This window comes from Dendropsophus ebraccatus, chromosome 2, assembly GCF_027789765.1.
Source record: "Dendropsophus ebraccatus isolate aDenEbr1 chromosome 2, aDenEbr1.pat, whole genome shotgun sequence".
In the NCBI taxonomy this organism is placed as follows: Eukaryota; Metazoa; Chordata; class Amphibia; order Anura; family Hylidae; genus Dendropsophus; species Dendropsophus ebraccatus.
The window spans coordinates 176416827-176436304 of NC_091455.1; the positions used below are offsets into that span (position 1 = coordinate 176416827).

Below are 19478 nucleotides of genomic sequence, written 5' to 3' on the forward strand. Positions count from 1 at the left end.
TTGCCGGCGGACCCCCAGCAACTTGGCCAGTGAAGGGCGATGACACCACCCCCTTGTCACAGCAGGGTTCCTGTGTCGCGGTCCTCCTCCACCTCCTCCAGTAGGTCCAAAACCTCCTCAACTGCCAGTGTTCCTCCCTTATACCACTTGGGTGTAGCACGGAGGTGTCAGGCTGTGCTGCATCTAGCCTGCCTGGGTGAAAGGAGACACACAGAGGAAGAGCTGCACCGCCTGCTTGAGACGGAAATCCTCTCATGGCTGACTCCACGCCATCTTAAAGTTGGGATGGTGGTGAGTGACAATGGGAGCAACATTCTCTCCGTGCTGCGTCGAGGAGGTATGAGGAATGCCCTGTGTATGGCACATGTTTTAAACCTAATAGTTACACACTTTCTAAAGTCTTCATCCCATTTACAGACTGTGCTGTCAATGGCTCGAAAGCTGTGTAACCATTTCAGCCATTCACTGGCATCCATGTTGACTACTGCTGTGCCTGCCCTTGCCTCCTTGTTGGCTACTGCTCGGCCTTAACTGGCATCCAGGTTGACTACTGGTGTGCTTGCCCTTGCCTCTTTGTTGGCTACTGCTGAGCCTTAACTGGCATCCACTTTGACTACTGGTGTGCCTGCCCTTGCCTCCATGTTGGCTACTGCTGGGCCTTAACTGGCATCCAGGTTGACTACTGGTGTGCCTGCCCTTGCCTCCTTGTTGGCTACTGCTGGGCCTTAACTGGCATCCAGGTTGACTACTGTTGTGCCTGCCCTTGCCTCCTTGTTGGCTACTGCTGGGCCTTAACTGGCATCCAGGTTGACTACTCCTGTGCCTGCCCTTGCCTCCATGTTGGCTACTGCTGGGCCTTAACTGGCATCTAGGTTGACTACTGGTGTGCTTGCCCTTGCCTCCTTGTTGGCACTGCTGGGCCTTAACTGGCATCTAGGTTGACTACTAGTGTGCCTGCCCTTGCCTCCATGTTGGCTACTGCTGGGCCTTAACTGGCATCCAGGTTGACTACTGGTGTGCCTGCCCTTGCCTCCTTGTTGGCTACTGCTGGGCCTTAATTGGCCTCCATGTTAACTACTGCTGGGACTTAACTGGCATCCATGTTGACTACTGCTGCTCCTGCCTGGCCTCCATGTTGGCTACTGCTGCTCCTGCCTGACCTCCATGTTAGCTACTGTTGCTCCTGCCTGTCCTCCATGATAGCTACTGCTGATCCTGCCTGCCCTCCATGTTGACTACTGTTGCTCCTGCCTGGCCTCCATGTTGGCTACTGCTGCTCCTGCCTGGCCTCCATGTTGGCTACTGCTGCTCCTGTTTGGCCTCCATGTTGGCTACTGCTGTTCCTGCCTGGCCTCCATGTTTGCTACTGCTGATCCTGCCTGCCCTCCATGTTGACTACTGTTGCTCCTGCCTGGCCTCCATGTTGGCTACTGCTGCTCCTGCCTGGCCTCCATGTTGGCTACTGCTGCTCCTGTTTGGCCTCCATGTTGGCTACTGCTGTTCCTGCCTGGCCTCCATGTTGGCTACTGCTGATCCTGCCTGCCCTCCATGTTGACTACTGTTGCTCCTGCCTGGCCTCCATGTTGGCTACTGCTGCGCCTGCCTGTCGTCTATGTTGGCTACTGCTGCTCCTGCCTGGCCTCCATGTTGACTATTGCTGCTCCTGTACTGGCCTCAAATGACTATTACTGGACCTCCACTGGCCTCCAATGACTACTGCTGCTCCTGTACTGGCCTCCAATGACTACTGCTGCTCCTTCTCTGCATTTGTGACCTTTTTCCTGCATAGACCCTGTAATGGTGAATTTCCTGCATAGACCTGTAATGGTGAGTTTCCTGCATAGACCCTGTAATGGTGAATTTCCTGCATAGACCCTGTAATGGTGAATATTGAAGTCTAAAAAAAAATGACTTTGAGATATGGAAAAGATAACGATGTTACTGACATGTAGAGCCCTAAATTCAACCAAATACACTACCCCTGTATCATATGGATGCTTTAAACTATGAAATCCGAAGAAATCCGAAATTCAGTCGAACCGAACTTTCGAAAAAATCCGAAAGTCCAGTCAGACCAAACTTTTAAAAAGTTCGCTCATCTCTATGCGCCACCCATGAAAGATAATAATTCTTACAAAACATGTAATTAACACTTAGGCCCTATTCACACATCTACAATTCTGTCTGCATTTGTGGATCTGCAATTACAAATGGACCCATTCACACATGGCACACATGGTGTACAGGGCCGTAATCTGTGCGGACAGTGCAGACTGAACTTCCTCCATGGACACACCAATAGAACCTTATGGGATCTGTATTTTTACGAATCCGCAAATTGTGTCTAGTTTATTATTAAGTACACTTTTTCATTTTTGTGGATCAGCAAAAAATACAGAGGATGCAATACAGATGAAATTTTGCAGATTGGGGATGAAAAATAGTGGACTCAGATTTGTGGAGTGAAAAATATACTGAAGTGTGAATAGACCTTAACTTTAATGATATCTTGTCAAAGAGGACTGCATAAAGCACCCGACAGATTGGTTTCAACATGAATATACATTGTCTTTTATTGAAAATTCTTGCTTATTTTTTATTATACCTTGTAGTGGTTGGAGGGTTTCTTTGTGTGTGTGTGCTTGTGTGTTGGGGGGATACAGAGCCCAAAATTATTTACATAAATATGGATTGAGGGTATAAACCCACACACCGTATAAGCAGCGTATTTACTGCTGCGATAAGCAGCAAATACGCAGCAAACACGCAGCAAATACGCAGCAAATACGCAGCAGATTAGATCTAAATAACTGAACACAGCATCAAATCTGTACCAAAAAATCTGCTGCGTATTTGCTGCATATTTGTTGCGTATCTGCTGTGTATACGGTGTGTGGGTTTGTACCCTAAATATACCTGCAACTACCGGCTCTTGGCACTAGAGGGAGCTTACTGCATGTTTCATGTTAGTTCCAAGCATCTCCAACCTAGACAGTAAGGTGTAAGATTGTAGAGGAGGAAAAATATAGATTTTCCTGTGTTTGACATGGATTTGTAGGGGATTCAGTCTGAAAATATTACATTACATGTGTACTTACCTTTAGGTAGTTTTCCCCTAAATCATTTTGTAGTTGAATAGAGCATGTGTGACCACTAGAGATGAGCGAACCTCGAGCATACTGGAGTCGATCCGAATCCGAACTTTCGGCATTTGATTAGCGGTGGCTGCTGAAGTTGGATAAAGCCCTAAGGCTATGTGGAAAACATGGATATAGTCATTGGCTGTATCCACGTTTTCCAGACAACCTTAGAGCTTTATCCAAGTTCAGCACCCACCGCTAATCAAATACCGAACGTTCGGGTTCGGATCGACTCCAGCATGCTCGAGGTTCGCTCATCTCTAGTGGATTGTTGCATAAAAATATCTTATAAGTCAAAAGCTAGGTTCAGACTGTTTTTCCATCTTGTACGTACACTTCAATTTAACTTGCAGAAAAACATGGTGAGCCACATTTTTGTGTACGTGAAGAAAATAAAAAGCCTTTCATGTTATGCAGCAGAATTTTGGCTTAACATATGGGGTGAAGGGAAAAAAAAGTGAACTCACACATCTCCGTGCCTCGCCGCTTAATCGCCGCGGGCTGTCATCTTCTGCAGGAAACCGGGTATGTCCTGTACCCAGCTCTTGCAGCAGAATCACCACAGCCTGGCTGAGCAATTGCCATTTAGCAACTGGGGTGGTGTCTCGTCCTAGTCACTGATTGGCTGGGTGAGCAATCACTCAGCCAGGGTATATTAAAAAAAGGTGTGCCACATTCCTGGTGCACATGGAGCCATAATAAACATTAACAAATGTATTTTTGCTGATGACCAGTGCATGAACATAACAAAGCCTGCTGTATGGCTTGCCATATCCAGTGTGTTAATGATAAAGTAGAGTCGGAGTATATAAAGGTATAAGCATATCCGGTATATTAAAGAGGCTTTGACTGCAGCAGTTACCCTATGGATAAAACCCATCAGGTCTTCTGTGCAGACTCTTGTTTTGCCTTGGACTCTAATGAAGAAACTTTATTTCAAGCGTTATACCATGTAACATTTCATTTTAGACAGACACTTTACACAAAGGAAATACTTTATTGGCTAGTATTCCTACGACAGCTTTGCCGTGTATTGTATTTGCAGCTTTGGCCTTAATTTTAAGCAGCAGACGTTTATTTTAAAACAGAAGCTTATATTATCGTAGCCTTTTTCAGGAGAGGATAGTGTTCATTGTTGCTTTTGAAGAGCACAGCCTTGATCTGACTGAAGTACACAGCGATTCCTTGACCGCTCCTTCCAGCTGAAGCATTTACAACAGGTTTATATTCTTTGTATTTCCTAGAAGGGGGATTTTTAAAAATGAAAAAAAAACGTTTGTCAATCTAGACAATTTCCTAAATAGTCTAGATAGAAATTCACGGAAATAGATAACTTTTACAGGAATGAAACTTTAAGAAGGGGTTATCCAGGATAAAAAAAAAAGTCATAGCTACATTCTTATGAGCACCACACATGTCCACAGGTTGTATGTGGTATTATAACTCTCCTCCATTCACTTCAATGGAATGGAATTTCATTTCTTGAAGTAACCATGTTTTTCCAGTCCTGGATAACACAAAGGACTGGGCCAGTTTTTAATGTAACATTTTCTACTCTCCTCTCCTTATCTCCCCACTGACAGCTGTATACGGTTTGGCTTATTTTTAAAGGTTTATTATAGGGGCAATTTAAATTAGAGGATTCATTTATAAAATGTTTTACCATCAATGTAATAAACCTCTGTATTCCAACACACTCTGCCTATTGGCAGGTTTTATTGGTAGGTGGTTGTGTTATGGAGGCCTTCAAAAGACGGGTACTGTACAATGGCTAGTAGTAACTTCAAAGACTGCAGATATTGACCTACAGTGCTGATTTTGCAGAATGTTAATTTTGCATTTTTGTAGTTATATTCTATGTTCACACACAGTATTTCGCTCAGTATTTTTTTCCAACCAAAACCAGGAGTGGGTTGAAAACGCAAACTGTTCAAATCTTTCCATTGTAGTTTCTGATTTTCCTGATTTTTGATTCAAAACTGACAGACAATGGGTAAAATATTTTTTGTAAACATAGCCATAAAGTCAAAAGTAAAATTTCGGTGCCAATTTTTTTTCCCAAAGTATTTAACTTAAGTTGTAAAATCCACACTAAGGCCAAATGATCAGGTGTGCATTTTCTAATAGTAATCCACATGCCATACCCTACATCATCTTACTTGGGCAGCTCAAAACCATTAAAATACAGAACATTCTGTACTCACTTGTACAAGGCGATGCCAGTCACCACAGCAACAATGGCAATCAAAACTAGAGGAATAAATACTGCAGGAAGCATCCCTTGCGATTTAGAGCCTGGTGGAAAAAGAAATAATTTGAGATCTTCCACTTTGCACAAGTTGTATTGTAATTGTGATGTTTGTGAACTAGGAAAAAGGACGGCAGACAGGCCAAGAATGAGATGGTTAATCTAACTACACTTTAAGAAGACTTGGGCTTCTACTGCAGGCGATATAAGAAAACATAACAAAAAAAAAAACACATTGTTAATTTAATAAAATGTAACAGTTAGGTAAGCTGGATAGACTAAGGGTATTATTACACAGCCCGATAATAACTGTAAACGAGCTCCGATCTGCTAGATCGGCGCTCGTTTACTGGGCCTATTACACGGCCCAATAATTGTTTAACAAGGGCTGCATAGACATTGTTACTGCAGCTCTTGCTTAAATTGCATACATTACCTATCCATGGTTCAGGCTCCTCTTGTGGTCCGCTGCTCCTCATGTCCCCCAGCTTGAGAGCGACCTGTCTAGCTGACAGGCCGCTCAGCCAATCACTGGCCGCGGCGGACCCAGACAGTGATTGGCTGAGCAGCCTGTCAGCTAAGATAGGTCGCTCTAAAGCTGCAGCGTGCGGGACCCAGGGAGAAGCAGAGCTTTTGAAGAGCCTTGGACCATGGATGGGTAATGTTTACACTTTGCAAATTGTCAGCCGCTGGCTGCACACCGCTATTACACATGTGCGGTCGGTGCCCGACAATTATACGTTCAGAGCTATATCAACGATCAGCCGATGATCGTTGTCATTGGCTGATCGTTGTGTTTATTACACGGAACAATAATCTGCCGGATAGGGCAGATTATGGTTCCGTGTAATAGGGCCCTTATAGTTTATTGGCAGGGCACCAACATCCAACGCAATCAGCTGGTCGATGCTTGCACTACAGCGAGAATGGAGCATGAAGCAGTTGGCTATGTTCTCTGTGCAGCAGCATCAGCAGCATCAGGGTTCTTTAGCCTCAACTCCTATTAAAGTAAAAATGTGGGCAACAAATAGCTAATTTGCATGGGAGCCAGACGTCACCACCTTTTCTAACTATAGATAGGTTATCAATAGTTTTATTCTACACAAGCTTATGAGATAGTTATGACCACCTAAGATGATCTGAAATAAAAAGAAAAAAGTTCCAGTTATACACCTGCCATAGGTGTGAATGTTTTAGGCAAGCTTGATAACCATTTAAATAGGCATAACTTACCACCGTCTATAGACACCAGCGTACTAGCTAGAGCCAAACTTGCCTCGTCACTCAGTGTAATATTGACGCAGTAAGAACCTGGTTGAAATGTTCTTCTTAGGGTCAGTAAGCACTGGTCAGAAGGAGGAACTGTATCACAGACAATGTTCTGGGGAATCATACAGCTAGCATCTGACACTATGGTGCAGGCATCTGTAGGCAGGCTGAAAGAGCAGGGATCATATCAAATAGGGAACAGCTTTATCATTTGACAGTATTAGCATGTTCAGACACACACCTTCCCTGGCAAGTCACCACAAAGTCAATGACAGAGTTTGCAGTCTGAGATGTAGATAGTTGAACATTTGTCATTTCCACAATATTAACTGCAATGATCCCATCTGTAGTTGAGAGAAGGAATCAAGATTTTAGCACCATACATTATAAAGCCAGATATATACACAAGTCAGACAACTTACCTACAACCATAAGCTTTGAGCTGTAATACCCATATCTGTATATGAAGCAGCCAGGAGCAGCAGTGGTATGACCGGTGCCAACATTTGGCATTTCAGTTGCCAATGGAAAGGTTTCAATCTCAATCAGTGGTTGTTCTAGGGAGTTACCTGCAGTATAGAAAAAAAACACACTTAGGCCTTATGCACATATTACGGCCCTTTTGAACATCCATTTTTTTTGCCAGACACGAGTCTAATTCTTTTTGCAAACCCACCTGTAGCAGAAATAAACTAGCTTATTGTTTTCACTCTGTATACTGTGTTTGCACTTCCCGTTTGAGCAGTTTCTAATACAATTTCTAAAATGCACTGCTTTCTTACAGTTGTTTATCATAGTCCTTCCACCTTGCCCACTCCCCTCCCACAGCACTCCTGCCAGTTCTCCACTGAAAGCTGTTGCAAAACATCTCATTTCACTGCACACTATTGCAAAGTGAAGTTGTGGCACTTTTCAGCAATAGCAATGTTAGCACATGCTGTAAACATAACTCACTCTCTCTAAATGTCTCAATATCTATTTATATGACAGATTATTTTGGATGAAAGGGCAGGTCACAAATGGCAACTTAAAGGGGTAGTGCGGCGGTAAAAAATTATTCACAGAATAACACACATTACAAAGTTATACAACTTTGTAATGTATGTTATGTCTGTGAACGGCCCCCTTCCCCGTGCCCCACCACCCCCACCCTTGTACCCGGAAGTGTAGTGCATTATACATTACCTGATCCGTGTTGCGCCCGTGCGCCATCTTGTGCCAAACGTCATCTTCGGCCTGCCGTCCCGAACACCTCCGATCTTCCCGAGTGCCGGGCGCCCTCTGCCGCGTCATCAGCCGATGAGCCGCGATTGGCCAAGCACTCGGGAAGATCGGAGGTGTTCGGGCCGGCAGGCCGAAGATGACGTTTGGCACAAGATGGCGGATGCGTGTCGACACGGATCAGGTATGTATAATGCACTACACTTCCGGGTACATGGGTGGGGGTGGTGGGACACGGGGAAGGGGGCCATTCACAGACATAACATACATTACAAAGTTGTATAACTTTGTAATGTGTGTTATTCTGTGAATAATTTTTTACCACCGCACTACCCTTTTAAATAATCTGTGAGCTCTAGCCCGATGCTACAAAATCCAGCAAAACTTTCTGTAACAGGATGATGCATTGAGGGGGAAGAACCAATACACATTTTGTAGTTCCATTTCCTGTCAGAAGTAAAGCTACGCTGAATCCATTATTATTAGTGATAACACCATATTAGCAACTTATATATTGGGGTGATTTATTTAATAAAAAATTTCTGATACCACTTTAAGGCTATGTTCACATTATGTATGAGACCGGCCGTTCCGTGACCCCGGCCGGGTAACGGAACGGCCGGTCTCTGGTCGGATCCTTTATTTAAGTATTGTATTGCCCCCCAAAAGTTAAACAAATCACCAATATACACTTATTACAGGAAATGCTTATAAAGTGCTTTTTTCCCTGCACTTACTACTGCATCAAGGCTTCACTTCCTGGATAATATGGTGATGTCACGACCCGACTCCCAGAGCTGTGCAGGCTGTGGCTGCTGGAGAGGATGATGGCAGAGGGACACTGAGGGACACATGGAGCTGGAGGGACACTGAGCATCTTTCTGCCATCATCCTCTCCAGCAGCCACGGCCCGCACAGCTTTGGGAGTCGGGTTGTGACATCACCATGTTATCCAGGAAGTGAAGCCTTGATGCAGTAAGAAGTGCAGAGAAAAAAGCACTTTATGTGCATTTCCCGTAATAAGTGTATATTGGTGATTTGTATAACTTTTGGAGGGCAATACAATACTTGTAGTACTAGTAAAAATTTTCACCGGACTTCTCCTTTAAGATTGTACCCCTTTAAGATTGACTGCATATGTCTGAAATGCTAAAATTAATCTCCAATGCTAAGCAGTGTATGAAGGTCTGTGCAGCAGCACTAACAGGAGCAGGGCTATCACAGGTTACAGGTTAGAGGAGTGAAGTCATACACAGTGAAGTCTGCACTGACAGGAGCAGAGGACATATTTAAACGGTGAAGTCCCTCCTCCTCATTTGTCAGGACACTTCTTGTCATATGGTATCTAAGTACGCTGTCCAACAACAAGGGTTAAAAACTAAAATTTTAACTGTTTATTATATAGACTTGTTTTAGTAGTCATAGCAGGATTAGCATTCCAGCTCCCAAACCACCAGAATTTAAATATAAATAAAATAAAAGAGCAATAGCTGCCACAGGGGCCCATGCAGGTCTCCACCGATTCTGCCTGAGCCATCTAGAGTAGGGAGCGAGGCATCACCTGAAACAAGTATTCATGAGAGAAAGCCCCTACAAGACAACTCTAGTGAAAACTTATCACCATGAGCAAATATATAGGAGATAGCCATAGCATAGCCAGTCTTGGATAAACTCTATGACACAAGTTTAATAAGATTGTTGCAACTTACCAGTAGAATTACTGGGGGTAGTTGGTAGATTTGTTGTAGGGATTGGAGTAGGCGTCACAGGTTTACATGGACCAGGAATGGCAGCTTTGATGATCAAGTTAGCACTGAAATTTCCAAGCAGGGTATATGTATGACTAGAGATGGGGTTATTGGAAACAATTAACCCACTTCCATCACCATAGTCCCAGTCAAATGTCAATGTAGACTTATTGAGGTAGTTGCTTGGATCATGGAGTCTGATGTCAAATTGAATTGGTGAATCCTTAATAAAGATGTTGTCGGATGAATTCTTGTCATTTTTCTGGGAAAGGTTCACATAAAATGGAATTTCATCTAAGGGGGAAAAAAGGTTAAATAGTTACACCAATACATCTGCTGCTTAAAGGGACCATCCCAATATCTTGTAATCCCCTATCACCAACTGGTGGGGGTCTGACCTCTGCAATGTTTGCAAACCCCAAGCATTAATTCCTGCCATTCCATTCACTTTCTTTATTGAAGTTTTGTACCCGTTAATCCACAGCAACTAGGATTTGATTTCCACCTAACGAAAAATTGGAGGGGGTACGGAAACATCTCCAAATCAGTTTGCACAGATTGTTCATGATATTTGTTTAAACCCTCAGCCACTTGGCAACTACTCTAATGAGAGCAGAATGTATAATGTGGTCGCTCTCTCAATCCTGCATCAGATAGCAATGACATATGTGCAGGACTGGTAGAGTGTGAAGGCTATAATCCAGAAGAATCCAGGGAAGCACAGCGATGCTCCAGGCCTGGGGCATGGCAGCTCTAGGCTCCGCCATCTTGACCCCACTGTCAAGTTTATTTTCTTTTAAATATCAGAACTATCCCAGATTTAGACCCCAGGACTGAACACGTCTTATTCAAAGTTACACAACGGTACTATCGATTAACTAATTTTTTTAAACGGCTTTGCATATTAAGCTTACCAGTTACAACATAAATGCTGTTTGCTTTAGCAACCGGGTAATGTTCATCATATCCTCTTCGGAATACAGTGACCTCAATCATTTGTGTGCCGGCTGTGATGTTTGTAGTATTTATGGACACAACAGCAGAAGATCCGCCAATCTGTTGGTAATACTGGCCTGAAGGAAGAGAACACAAGGTCTATACAATGGCTTATAAATGTTGTAACAGATTGTTTTTCACACCTCCCCCCCCCAAAAAAAAAAAACAGTGCTTACAGTATGTAACTCAGGCCCCTAGCGGTTTAGAGACACATTCCGTTTTGAAAGCCTTTGCATCAACTTCTTTAACGCATTCTCTATATCCATATCCACATACCTGAGGGTATAGAAAGTCTACTTATATATATATATACCTTGGGTGGAGAAGATGTAAATAAAGTTGTTTCGTCTCCAGCTGGAGTGATGTGGGAATGGTCTTCCATCTGGAAAGTTGTTGGCAAAGCTGCAGTTTCCTTCATCACAGATCTCTGTCCACTTGGTCCAGTTATAGACATATTGGTCTGGGAAGCTGGAGGAGACTAGAAGAGGCATTTTAGCATCATGCCAGCTGACTAGCTATATGCTATCACTGTGCAGTGTGCCATTACATAGGTTATGCAAGTATATATAACCAAGCTATAGGACACAGCTCCAACACCTTGAGTTACTTTGCCCAAGTACAATACAAGGTATGAAGGAGGAAATCTGCTGCCATTATGAGGAGAGATGCGCTGCAGACTCATGGTGATTTTCCAACATTGTGCATGTCGGCTGATCATTGCCTTTCAACAGGTGCTATTACACTGAGTGATTATTGGCTTGAACAGTCAGTCATTAGCCAAGTAAGGCCAATGATCGTTCAGTGTAATAGGGCCTTTAAATTATTGTATTTTAAGAAGTTCAATCCAAGGCAGGAGTTGTTGTTAACCGGGTGTGCAAACTCTACACACTATTACAACTTTTCTACATACTGAAGCAGCCCCGTACAGACCACCATAAGGTCCGAGCATACCTGTGGGGACTCCTCATAACCGTGACAAGGCTGCTTTGTAGAACCATACCCCCCAGCCTGTCCGCAGGTGCCGAAATTTAGCATTTTGTCACCACCGTACTTACCATTTCCACACCCTCTTTCATAAACTATGTCTCCATCCTCATTTTCTTTCTGGCATCTGGGAAACTGCAGGGTCACAGTAAATGTGACATTTGACCCTATCAGCGCAGGGCTGTCACTGGTCAGCAATGCCACCACTTTGCCACCTAGACAATCATCAAATTGGTCAGCATGATTTTGGTCAGTAGCAAAGTCTATTTCATTGAAGCTATATCTTAAGCTGTACCTTTCCAGCAGTTTTCCCATCTAGCATCACCAGACTTCCAGGCAGGGTAGAGTTTCTCATTCCACGAGTTGCTATCAGGAGACCAGCCATCTATATGGTTATTGTGACCAAAATTTCTTCCAAACTCCATGACATCCTGAAACCCTGTTTAGTTGCACATTGTAGAATGAGTTAGTTTTCTAACCAGTTTGTATTGAAGTACAAGTTAGATTAGGGCTACACAGTGATGTCAGTAATAACACAAGTTGCATGGGCAAAAATTATCATGCATCTGTATAGTAAAGTAAACTGGTAGGGTTTAAAGTGTCCCTGTCATTATAACTTTCATAATCTAAATCAACAGTAAATGTGATATAAAGCAAGTTTGCAATTAACATTTTTTTTTTTTTTTTTTGTTATCCTGGAGAACACAGCACTTCCTGTTTTCTGACTTTTTTTTTCTCAAAAAAACAGAAAACAGTCAGAAAGCACATATTGAGCCGTGACTCTCTGTACTGACTAGAGTTTCTGTGTTTAGTCTGTTTTTTTTTTTTTTCAACCAGCTCAGAAAGTCAGAAAAGCTGCCTTCCGGAAACTGGACCTGGATTTCTGGTAAGTTCAGCTTTGTTTTACAGCAAGGTAACAACAAAATAAAAATAATGACTGCATATTGCAGACTTGCTTTATTTCACATCTACTGTTGATTTAGATTTTGAAAGTTATAACAACAGGACACGTTAAACACATTAACATTATCTTGTCAGGCTGAACTTCTGTGCCTTTAATCCTGTCCTATGTCGGCCCTATGTCTATGATCTAATGTCTGTTCTAGGGTCTCTGCTTTTTTTGTGTGTGTTATATAATGTCTGGTCTTTGTATTTTATAACTATTGATATAATGCTCAAATAAATAGGTCCACAGACAAAATTTTACTTGGCTTACTTTCCCATGAAGGAATATAAGTCCCATAAAACAGCATTGCATGTTGGGTAAATGGGGGTTACATTGCCCCCCACAAGTGGCCATGACTGTCTACTGACATGCACAGGATATCCATCTTGTGATTCGAGTTACGGGCACCGCTGTGTAGACTTTGCCTACAGCTAATAGGGAGTGGTTCAGAGTGTATGGATCTGTTTCTTGCCAGCAAGATATTGGCAACTATGTAATCAGCTATATCTAGTGCTATATGGCATGGATGTGCGGCAGCTAATATTTACACACACCTTCCATACCTCATTAAAGATAGACACATAAAACTTGATTTTTCCTGAATAAGAGGACAGAAGATGTGAGCACATAGAGACTGGTAGTACTTTGTGCGACCGCCAGATTTATGAAGCACTAATGCTCAGGCCCTTTATTAGCATCTACCCTCAGCTATGTCTACAGTTTTACCAAATACTGACTCCAAACCTCTAGTTTTGTGAAAGCACTAGTCCTGTTACTCCTTACATACGAGCATTTGGTGGTTAGTCGGTTAGTAGGTTTTTACTGTCAAACACCACCATCAGCTTTACAGCAGAAAATATCACATCTTGGCACTTTTGTTCAAAAGTCTGATCAAATTTTGCTCTCCACAATAAGTTTTCCTTGCAGAAACAGGTTTCCCAGTTAGCATATTTGTTCAAAAATCACTAAAAGCAAATAAATGCAATAGAGAACCCTAAACATAATACTACTACTACTACTACTAATAATAATAATAATAATAACAATAATAATTTAATTTAAATACAATTTTAAAAAATAGTTAACTAATAAATACATTTATATATAATATATATGTGTGTGTGTGTTTTAGTTAACTATTTTTTTAAAATTTCTTTTAATTAATAATTATTTCTTTATACACACTTTAGCCCTTGCAGATAAAGTCTTTTGTTGGTATCATAAGATTCTTATTTAATAGAGTTATGTAACACTGTACGCACCCTGAGCAGTTTTTAGAACAGTGAAAGGGTTTGTTAGTTGGAGAAGACAGGATAAAGGAATTAGGGCTTGATCACATGTCTGGTGTGGTTGCATCTTTTGCCACAACTTCTCAAAGAAAACCCCACAACCTGACCAAGGTAAATTGCTATTTAGATCTAAATACTTGTATGTACAGCAGCCATAACATGGGAGTTTTGCTATATATGTTATGCCACATCCAGATTAGAGCAGAATTTTTACTATACAGTAAGGGGCATGAAAGATCTGTGGGACCTTTTATAAGAATAAAGTACATGACTTTGCAGATTAAGGCAATTTAACAGTTACAATCCATTAAGATATTTTTACAATGACATTATTGAGTACTATAAATAGCAATTCCTTAACTACTGTAAATGTAACCCATAAAGTTCTTTGTAGCTCACTAGAACTGATACAAATACAGTGACTCACATAGGACTTTAGTAAAGTTATAGAAGTGGTCACTATACTTTTTAAAAGGGGTGCTACTGAAATAAACCTTTCTTTTAGGAATAGTATCTTAAAGGGGCTTCTAGGATCAGAAAAATACAGCTATTTTTTTTGCAAAAACAGCACCACCCCTGTCCTCAGGTTGTGTGTGGTATAACAATTCAACTACCTTCACTATAATTGAAGAGAGCAGCCATGTTGGAAGAAAGCAGCCATGTTTTTCTAAACCTGGATAACCTCTTTGATACGCACAAAGATTATACAGTCTAGATATCAACCTTGTAATAGAACATTAATACACATTCTGGTTCTGGAACAATTATATCTATTAACTACACACAGTAAAATAATAGCCCCTCACTTACGTTTTCCTGCCTGAATGCCTGAGACCAGGCAGAGCACCACCAGCCCCTCCACTACTGCAGCCAGCATCTTGGAAGGTGAATGAGCTGCTCAGGACTCTGCACACCAGCATATAAATGGGAACCAACAAGTCACAGCTGCCGTCAGTGCCCATGATCCCTCCTCCTGTTTATATAAAGCCTGCAGGCCCATCATGTGATAGAATTAGGGAAAGATGTCTGACTTCAAGTAAAGGATTCAGCCCCCCCTTCCCACTCATGTGCTTATGACCTGCGTTCACAAGTCTCAAATTTTTTGAAGTGCCATAAGTATAAAGAATTTTAGAGAAAAGTTGCAGTATTTGTGCTGGTGCTGTCAACGATATACAGAGCGGGTTCAGGACTTAAGTCCACTCTATACAAGGCCACTCTCGGCTGCCATTCAGGGGGGACGCCACTAATAGCCAGCACAGAGCAATGCCTGAGGTAGGCAGCCTGTAGCAATCGAATGCAGTAATGACGGATCAATACAGTACATAGATGATCCCTATGAACAATAAATAAATCCATCCCGATAAAAGTTTAAATCACTCCCAAATTTTTGTAATAAAAAAATAAACATATTGTATTGTTGCGTGTGGATTCCGACTTTGATTGAGGAATCATCCAAAGTATTAAAGTAGTAGTATCACATTCCTAATCTCGCATGATAAATGGCGTAAGTGCAAAAACCCTTAAGCGTGCTAAATAGATGATTTTTGGTCACATCTCATCCCAAGATTCAATAAAAAGTTATCAAAAAGTCGCATATATTCCCATATAGACCAAAAAATAAAAGCATTATAAGGATTAGAATAGCAATTTTAAACACATTTATTTATTTTTAAAAAGTTAGTAGTAAAAAAAGTAGTAAAATATAATAAACGTTATATAAATTGGGTAGCATTGTAATCATACTGACTTGAGAAATATACACTGCTCCAAAAAATAAAGGGAACACTTAAACAACACAATATAACTCCAAGTAAATCAAACTTTTATGAGATCAAACTGTTTACTTGGGAAGCAACACTGATTGACAATCAATTTCACGCTGTTGTGCAAATGGAACAGACAACCGGTGGAAATTATTGGCAATTAGCAAGACACACTCAATAAAGGAGTGGTTCTACAGTTGGGGACTACAGAGCACTTTTCAGTACCTATGCTTTCTGGCTGATGTTTTGGTCACTTTTAAATGTTGGTGGTGCTTTCACACTTGTGGTAGCCTGAGACAGACTCTACAACCCACACAAGTGGCTCAGGCAGTGCAGCTCATCCAGGATGGCACATCAATGCGAGCTGTGGCTAGAAGGTTTGCTGTGTCTGTCAGCATAGTGTCCAGAGGCTGGAGGTGCTACCAGGAGACAAGCCAGGACACCAGGAGACATGGGGGAGGCTGTAGTAGGGCAACAACCCAGCAGCAAGACTTCTCCTTCTGCCGTTGTGCAAGGAGGAACAGGAGGAGCAGTGCCAGAACCCTGAAAAATGACCTCCAGCAGGCCACAAATGTGCATATGTCTGCACAAACGATAGAAACCGACTTAATGAGGATGGTATGAGGGCCCGACATCCACAGATGGGGTTTGTGCTCACAGCCCACCACTGTGCAGCACGCTTGGCATTTGCCAGAGAACACCAATATTGGCAAATTCGCCACTGGCGTCCTGTGCTCTTCACAGATGAAAGCAGGTCCGGAGACGCCGTGGAGAGCGATCTGCTGCCTGCACCATCTTTCAGCATGACCGGTTTGGCTGCAGGTTAGTAATGGTGTGGGGTGGCATTTCTTTGGAGGGCCTTCATGTGCTCGCTATAGGTAGCCTGACTGCCATTAGGTACCGAGATGACATCCTCAGACCCCTTGTGAGACCATATGCTGGTGCAGTCGGTCCGGGTTCCTTCTAATGCAGGACAATGTAGACCTCATGTGGCTGGAGTGTCCTGGTGTGGGGTGGCATTTCTTTGGAGGGCCTTCATGTGCTCGCTATAGGTAGCCTGACTGCCATTAGGTACCGAGATGACATCCTCAGACCCCTTGTGAGACCATATGCTGGTGCAGTCGGTCCGGGTTCCTTCTAATGCAGGACAATGTAGACCTCATGTGGCTGGAGTGTCTTAGCAGTTTAATGCAAGATAAAGGCATTGAAGCTATGGACAGTTCCCCAGACCTGAATCCGATTGAGCGCATCTGGGACATCATGTCTCGTTCCATCCACTAACATCACGTTGCACCACAGATTGTCCAGGAGTTGGCGGATGCTTTAGTCCAGGCCTGGGAGGAGATGCCTCAGGAAGCTATCGGCCACCTCATCAGAAGCATGCCCAGGCATTGTAGGGAGGTCACACAGGCATGTGGAGGCCACACACAATACTCAGCCTCATTTTGACTCCAAATCCAGGCCTCCATTGGTTAATAAATTTGATTTCCATTAATGATTTTTGTGTGATTTTGTTGTCAGCACATTTAACTTTGTACAGAACAAAGTATTCAATGAGAATATTTAATTCATTCAGATCTAGCCTGCGTTATTTGATTGTTCCCTTTATTGTTTTGAGCAGAGTAGATAACGTCAATGTTACCACGTGGCAAAAAAGGAATCTTGAATAGTACTAAATTTAAGCTTGTCTGTTCCCACCCCCCCACTGTTTTTGTATGTCTGTTTCCTATTTTGTATATGTCTGCAGCAATGCTATAGAAACATAGAAGACTGTTGTAAAAAAAACACTTGGTCCATCTAGTCCGCCCTTATGGGTATGAACTGGGGTCTACCTGGCCACCGGTTGCTGCTTCTTGCTTTTTAACTGTGTATCCTATGGAGCACTCACAGTTAAATAATGCAGCGCTGTTATTGGCAGAGGAAGGAGCCATTGGCTCCTTACCCTGCCAACAACTCCTGTGGCCGAAGGCTGCATTCTGCATCTGGCCATAAGAGGCCATTTTCTCCCCAGTTTCTGCGGTACATGAGAAGATGCACACTGAAAGGGAGTGCAGCCTTCCAAGGCATTTGAACAATGTTTTTTTTTTTAATTGTTTTTTTTTTTATTTACATTGGGTGGCTAACTACCAGAGGGATACCTACATAGGGAGGGGGATTCCTACATGGGGGGGGGATGTTTACATGAGGAGAGGGCGGCCTGCAGTGTCACACTGGGGTATCTGGGGCCCACCAGAGGAAATGATCCTACGGGCCCACCAATGAAAAACTAGTAAGAACCGTCATGTCAGTCAATGTTAGTACAGGTTGTCAGATATCACACAAAAGGGGATGAAGGTGTTATGTGTTTCCCCACTATGTGTCACTGTCTTCTATACGTATATGTTATCTTTTTAAGCACAGCTAAAGGAGAGAAATGGGTTGAGTTTATTTGTCATGTTTTACTGTATTGTCCAATCACAGGTGCAGGTGTTTTCCCTCAATTTTCCACCTATTACATTTCTTTCCCCCATTCTACCACAGCCCCATCAACTACAGAGAAGCTTAGTTGCCTGTATAAAAAGGGAGGTCAGTTCCTGCTGGGACGTCTTCAGTTAGTGGGGTGGAGAAACTAAGACACACAAGTGACAGTTCCCCCCCCCCCCCCCCCATTGTTTTTGTATTTCTGTTTCCTATTTTGTATATGTCTGCAGCAATGCTATAGAAACATAGAAGACTGTCGGAAAAAAAACACTTGTTCCATCTAGTCCGCCCTTATGGGTATGAACTGGGGTCTACCTGGCCACCTTTAGGTCAGTTCCTGCTGGGACGTCTTCAGTTAGTGGGGTGGAGAAACTAAGACACACAAGTGAGAGTTGTTCTTTTGCTGCAGCAAGTGCTCCAGCATGCAGTGCTAAACTCCAGAAGGGGTAACCATCCTCTAGGTTCTTCCTTATCCAAGCCAGGGATCATTCTCCTTGACAGTCAGGTGAGTTACCAAAGCAAGAACTTGTCCACAGTAAGACAGAGAGCTGAGGTATCTTACGGACGATTCCAGGAAACCTTGGAATGTCGGCTCCACCCTGTAGTAAAGGCCTGGGGCTCGTACTACCCAATCTGTCAATTGAACTGGTTAGGGCAGAAGGCATCAGATATTTATCTAAGTGTGAGTACAAGTATTCTTCCACTAAACACTATCCCGGCAGGGTACAATAGGTACCTGGACAAGGCCCCAAAACAGTCCCTAAACTTCCTAAAAGCTACACCTCCCTCTTCAACCTGTTCTCCACGCTGTCACCCCCACCTTGCTGTACCACTGCCTCACAGCACCCCCGCCTTTAGCACTGGGAAATAGCCAAACTTTTAAATTCTACCAAAAAGGATTTTTTGGAACACGGACCGAAGATGTCTTCATAACTTTTATTTCTCCATCTCAGAAGATAAAAGATGGACATAACAGCGGATGCTAGACAAACAAGGTGGTGACAGACTGTTTCATGCAAGACTGCCCTTATACAGAACCCCTTTTTTATGGGGTTACTCATTTTTGTACATGCCCTGTTTTGTGTAAAAATCTGCTCTTTTCTTACAGGTTGCCGACATATGTGCCAAATTTATAGAACTAACTCAGTGTTAACATACACTCACTTCAAAATAGTTTTGGTAAAAACCATCATAAAAATGCCAGCAGTTTAGTAAGTTCCCTCCCAATAGGTTTAGAAAATAGACCAAACATTGCCATACATGGATTATATTCAGTCTATTAAGCTCAATGGGCTCACTGCAGGTATGATTCATATAATATGAAAGTTATTATTCCTGATGTATACCTCTGAGTACAGCAAATATGAGTTGTGTATGGTACCTAAGTTTTCCTTCGAAATGTGTTTTTGCAATC

General features: G+C 42.6%; 1 protein-coding gene across 1 annotated transcript; it reads right to left on the bottom strand.

Moving 5' to 3' along the window:
• Nucleotides 1–4098: 4098 nt before the first annotated feature.
• LOC138784775 (protein QNR-71-like) lies at nucleotides 4099–14746 on the bottom strand. Its single transcript, XM_069960463.1, has 11 exons — nucleotides 14652–14746; nucleotides 11902–12045; nucleotides 11678–11821; nucleotides 10936–11100; nucleotides 10541–10699; nucleotides 9588–9920; nucleotides 7080–7226; nucleotides 6899–7001; nucleotides 6622–6824; nucleotides 5345–5435; nucleotides 4099–4380 (listed from the first exon to the last, which is right to left on the bottom strand). Exons 1-11 carry the CDS (start codon nucleotides 14716–14718, stop codon nucleotides 4233–4235), a joined length of 1704 nt encoding a protein of 567 aa, XP_069816564.1. The 5' UTR covers nucleotides 14719–14746; the 3' UTR covers nucleotides 4099–4232.
• Nucleotides 14747–19478: the final 4732 nt, after the last annotated feature.

What these genes read in the sequence shown, in the direction of transcription:
- LOC138784775 (XM_069960463.1), bottom strand. Translation starts at nt 14,718, where the DNA reads ATGCTGGCTGCAGTAGTGGAGGGGCTGGTGGTGCTCTGCCTGGTCTCA. An exon ending in TGAAAGAGGGTGTGGAAATG is followed by an intron (nt 11,101 to 11,677) that starts GTAAGTACGGTG and finishes TGCCTCTTCTAG; the next exon opens with TCTCCTCCAGCTTCCCAGAC. An exon ending in GCTGGTGTCTATAGACGGTG is followed by an intron (nt 5,436 to 6,621) that starts GTAAGTTATGCC and finishes TTTTTCCACCAG; the next exon opens with GCTCTAAATCGCAAGGGATG.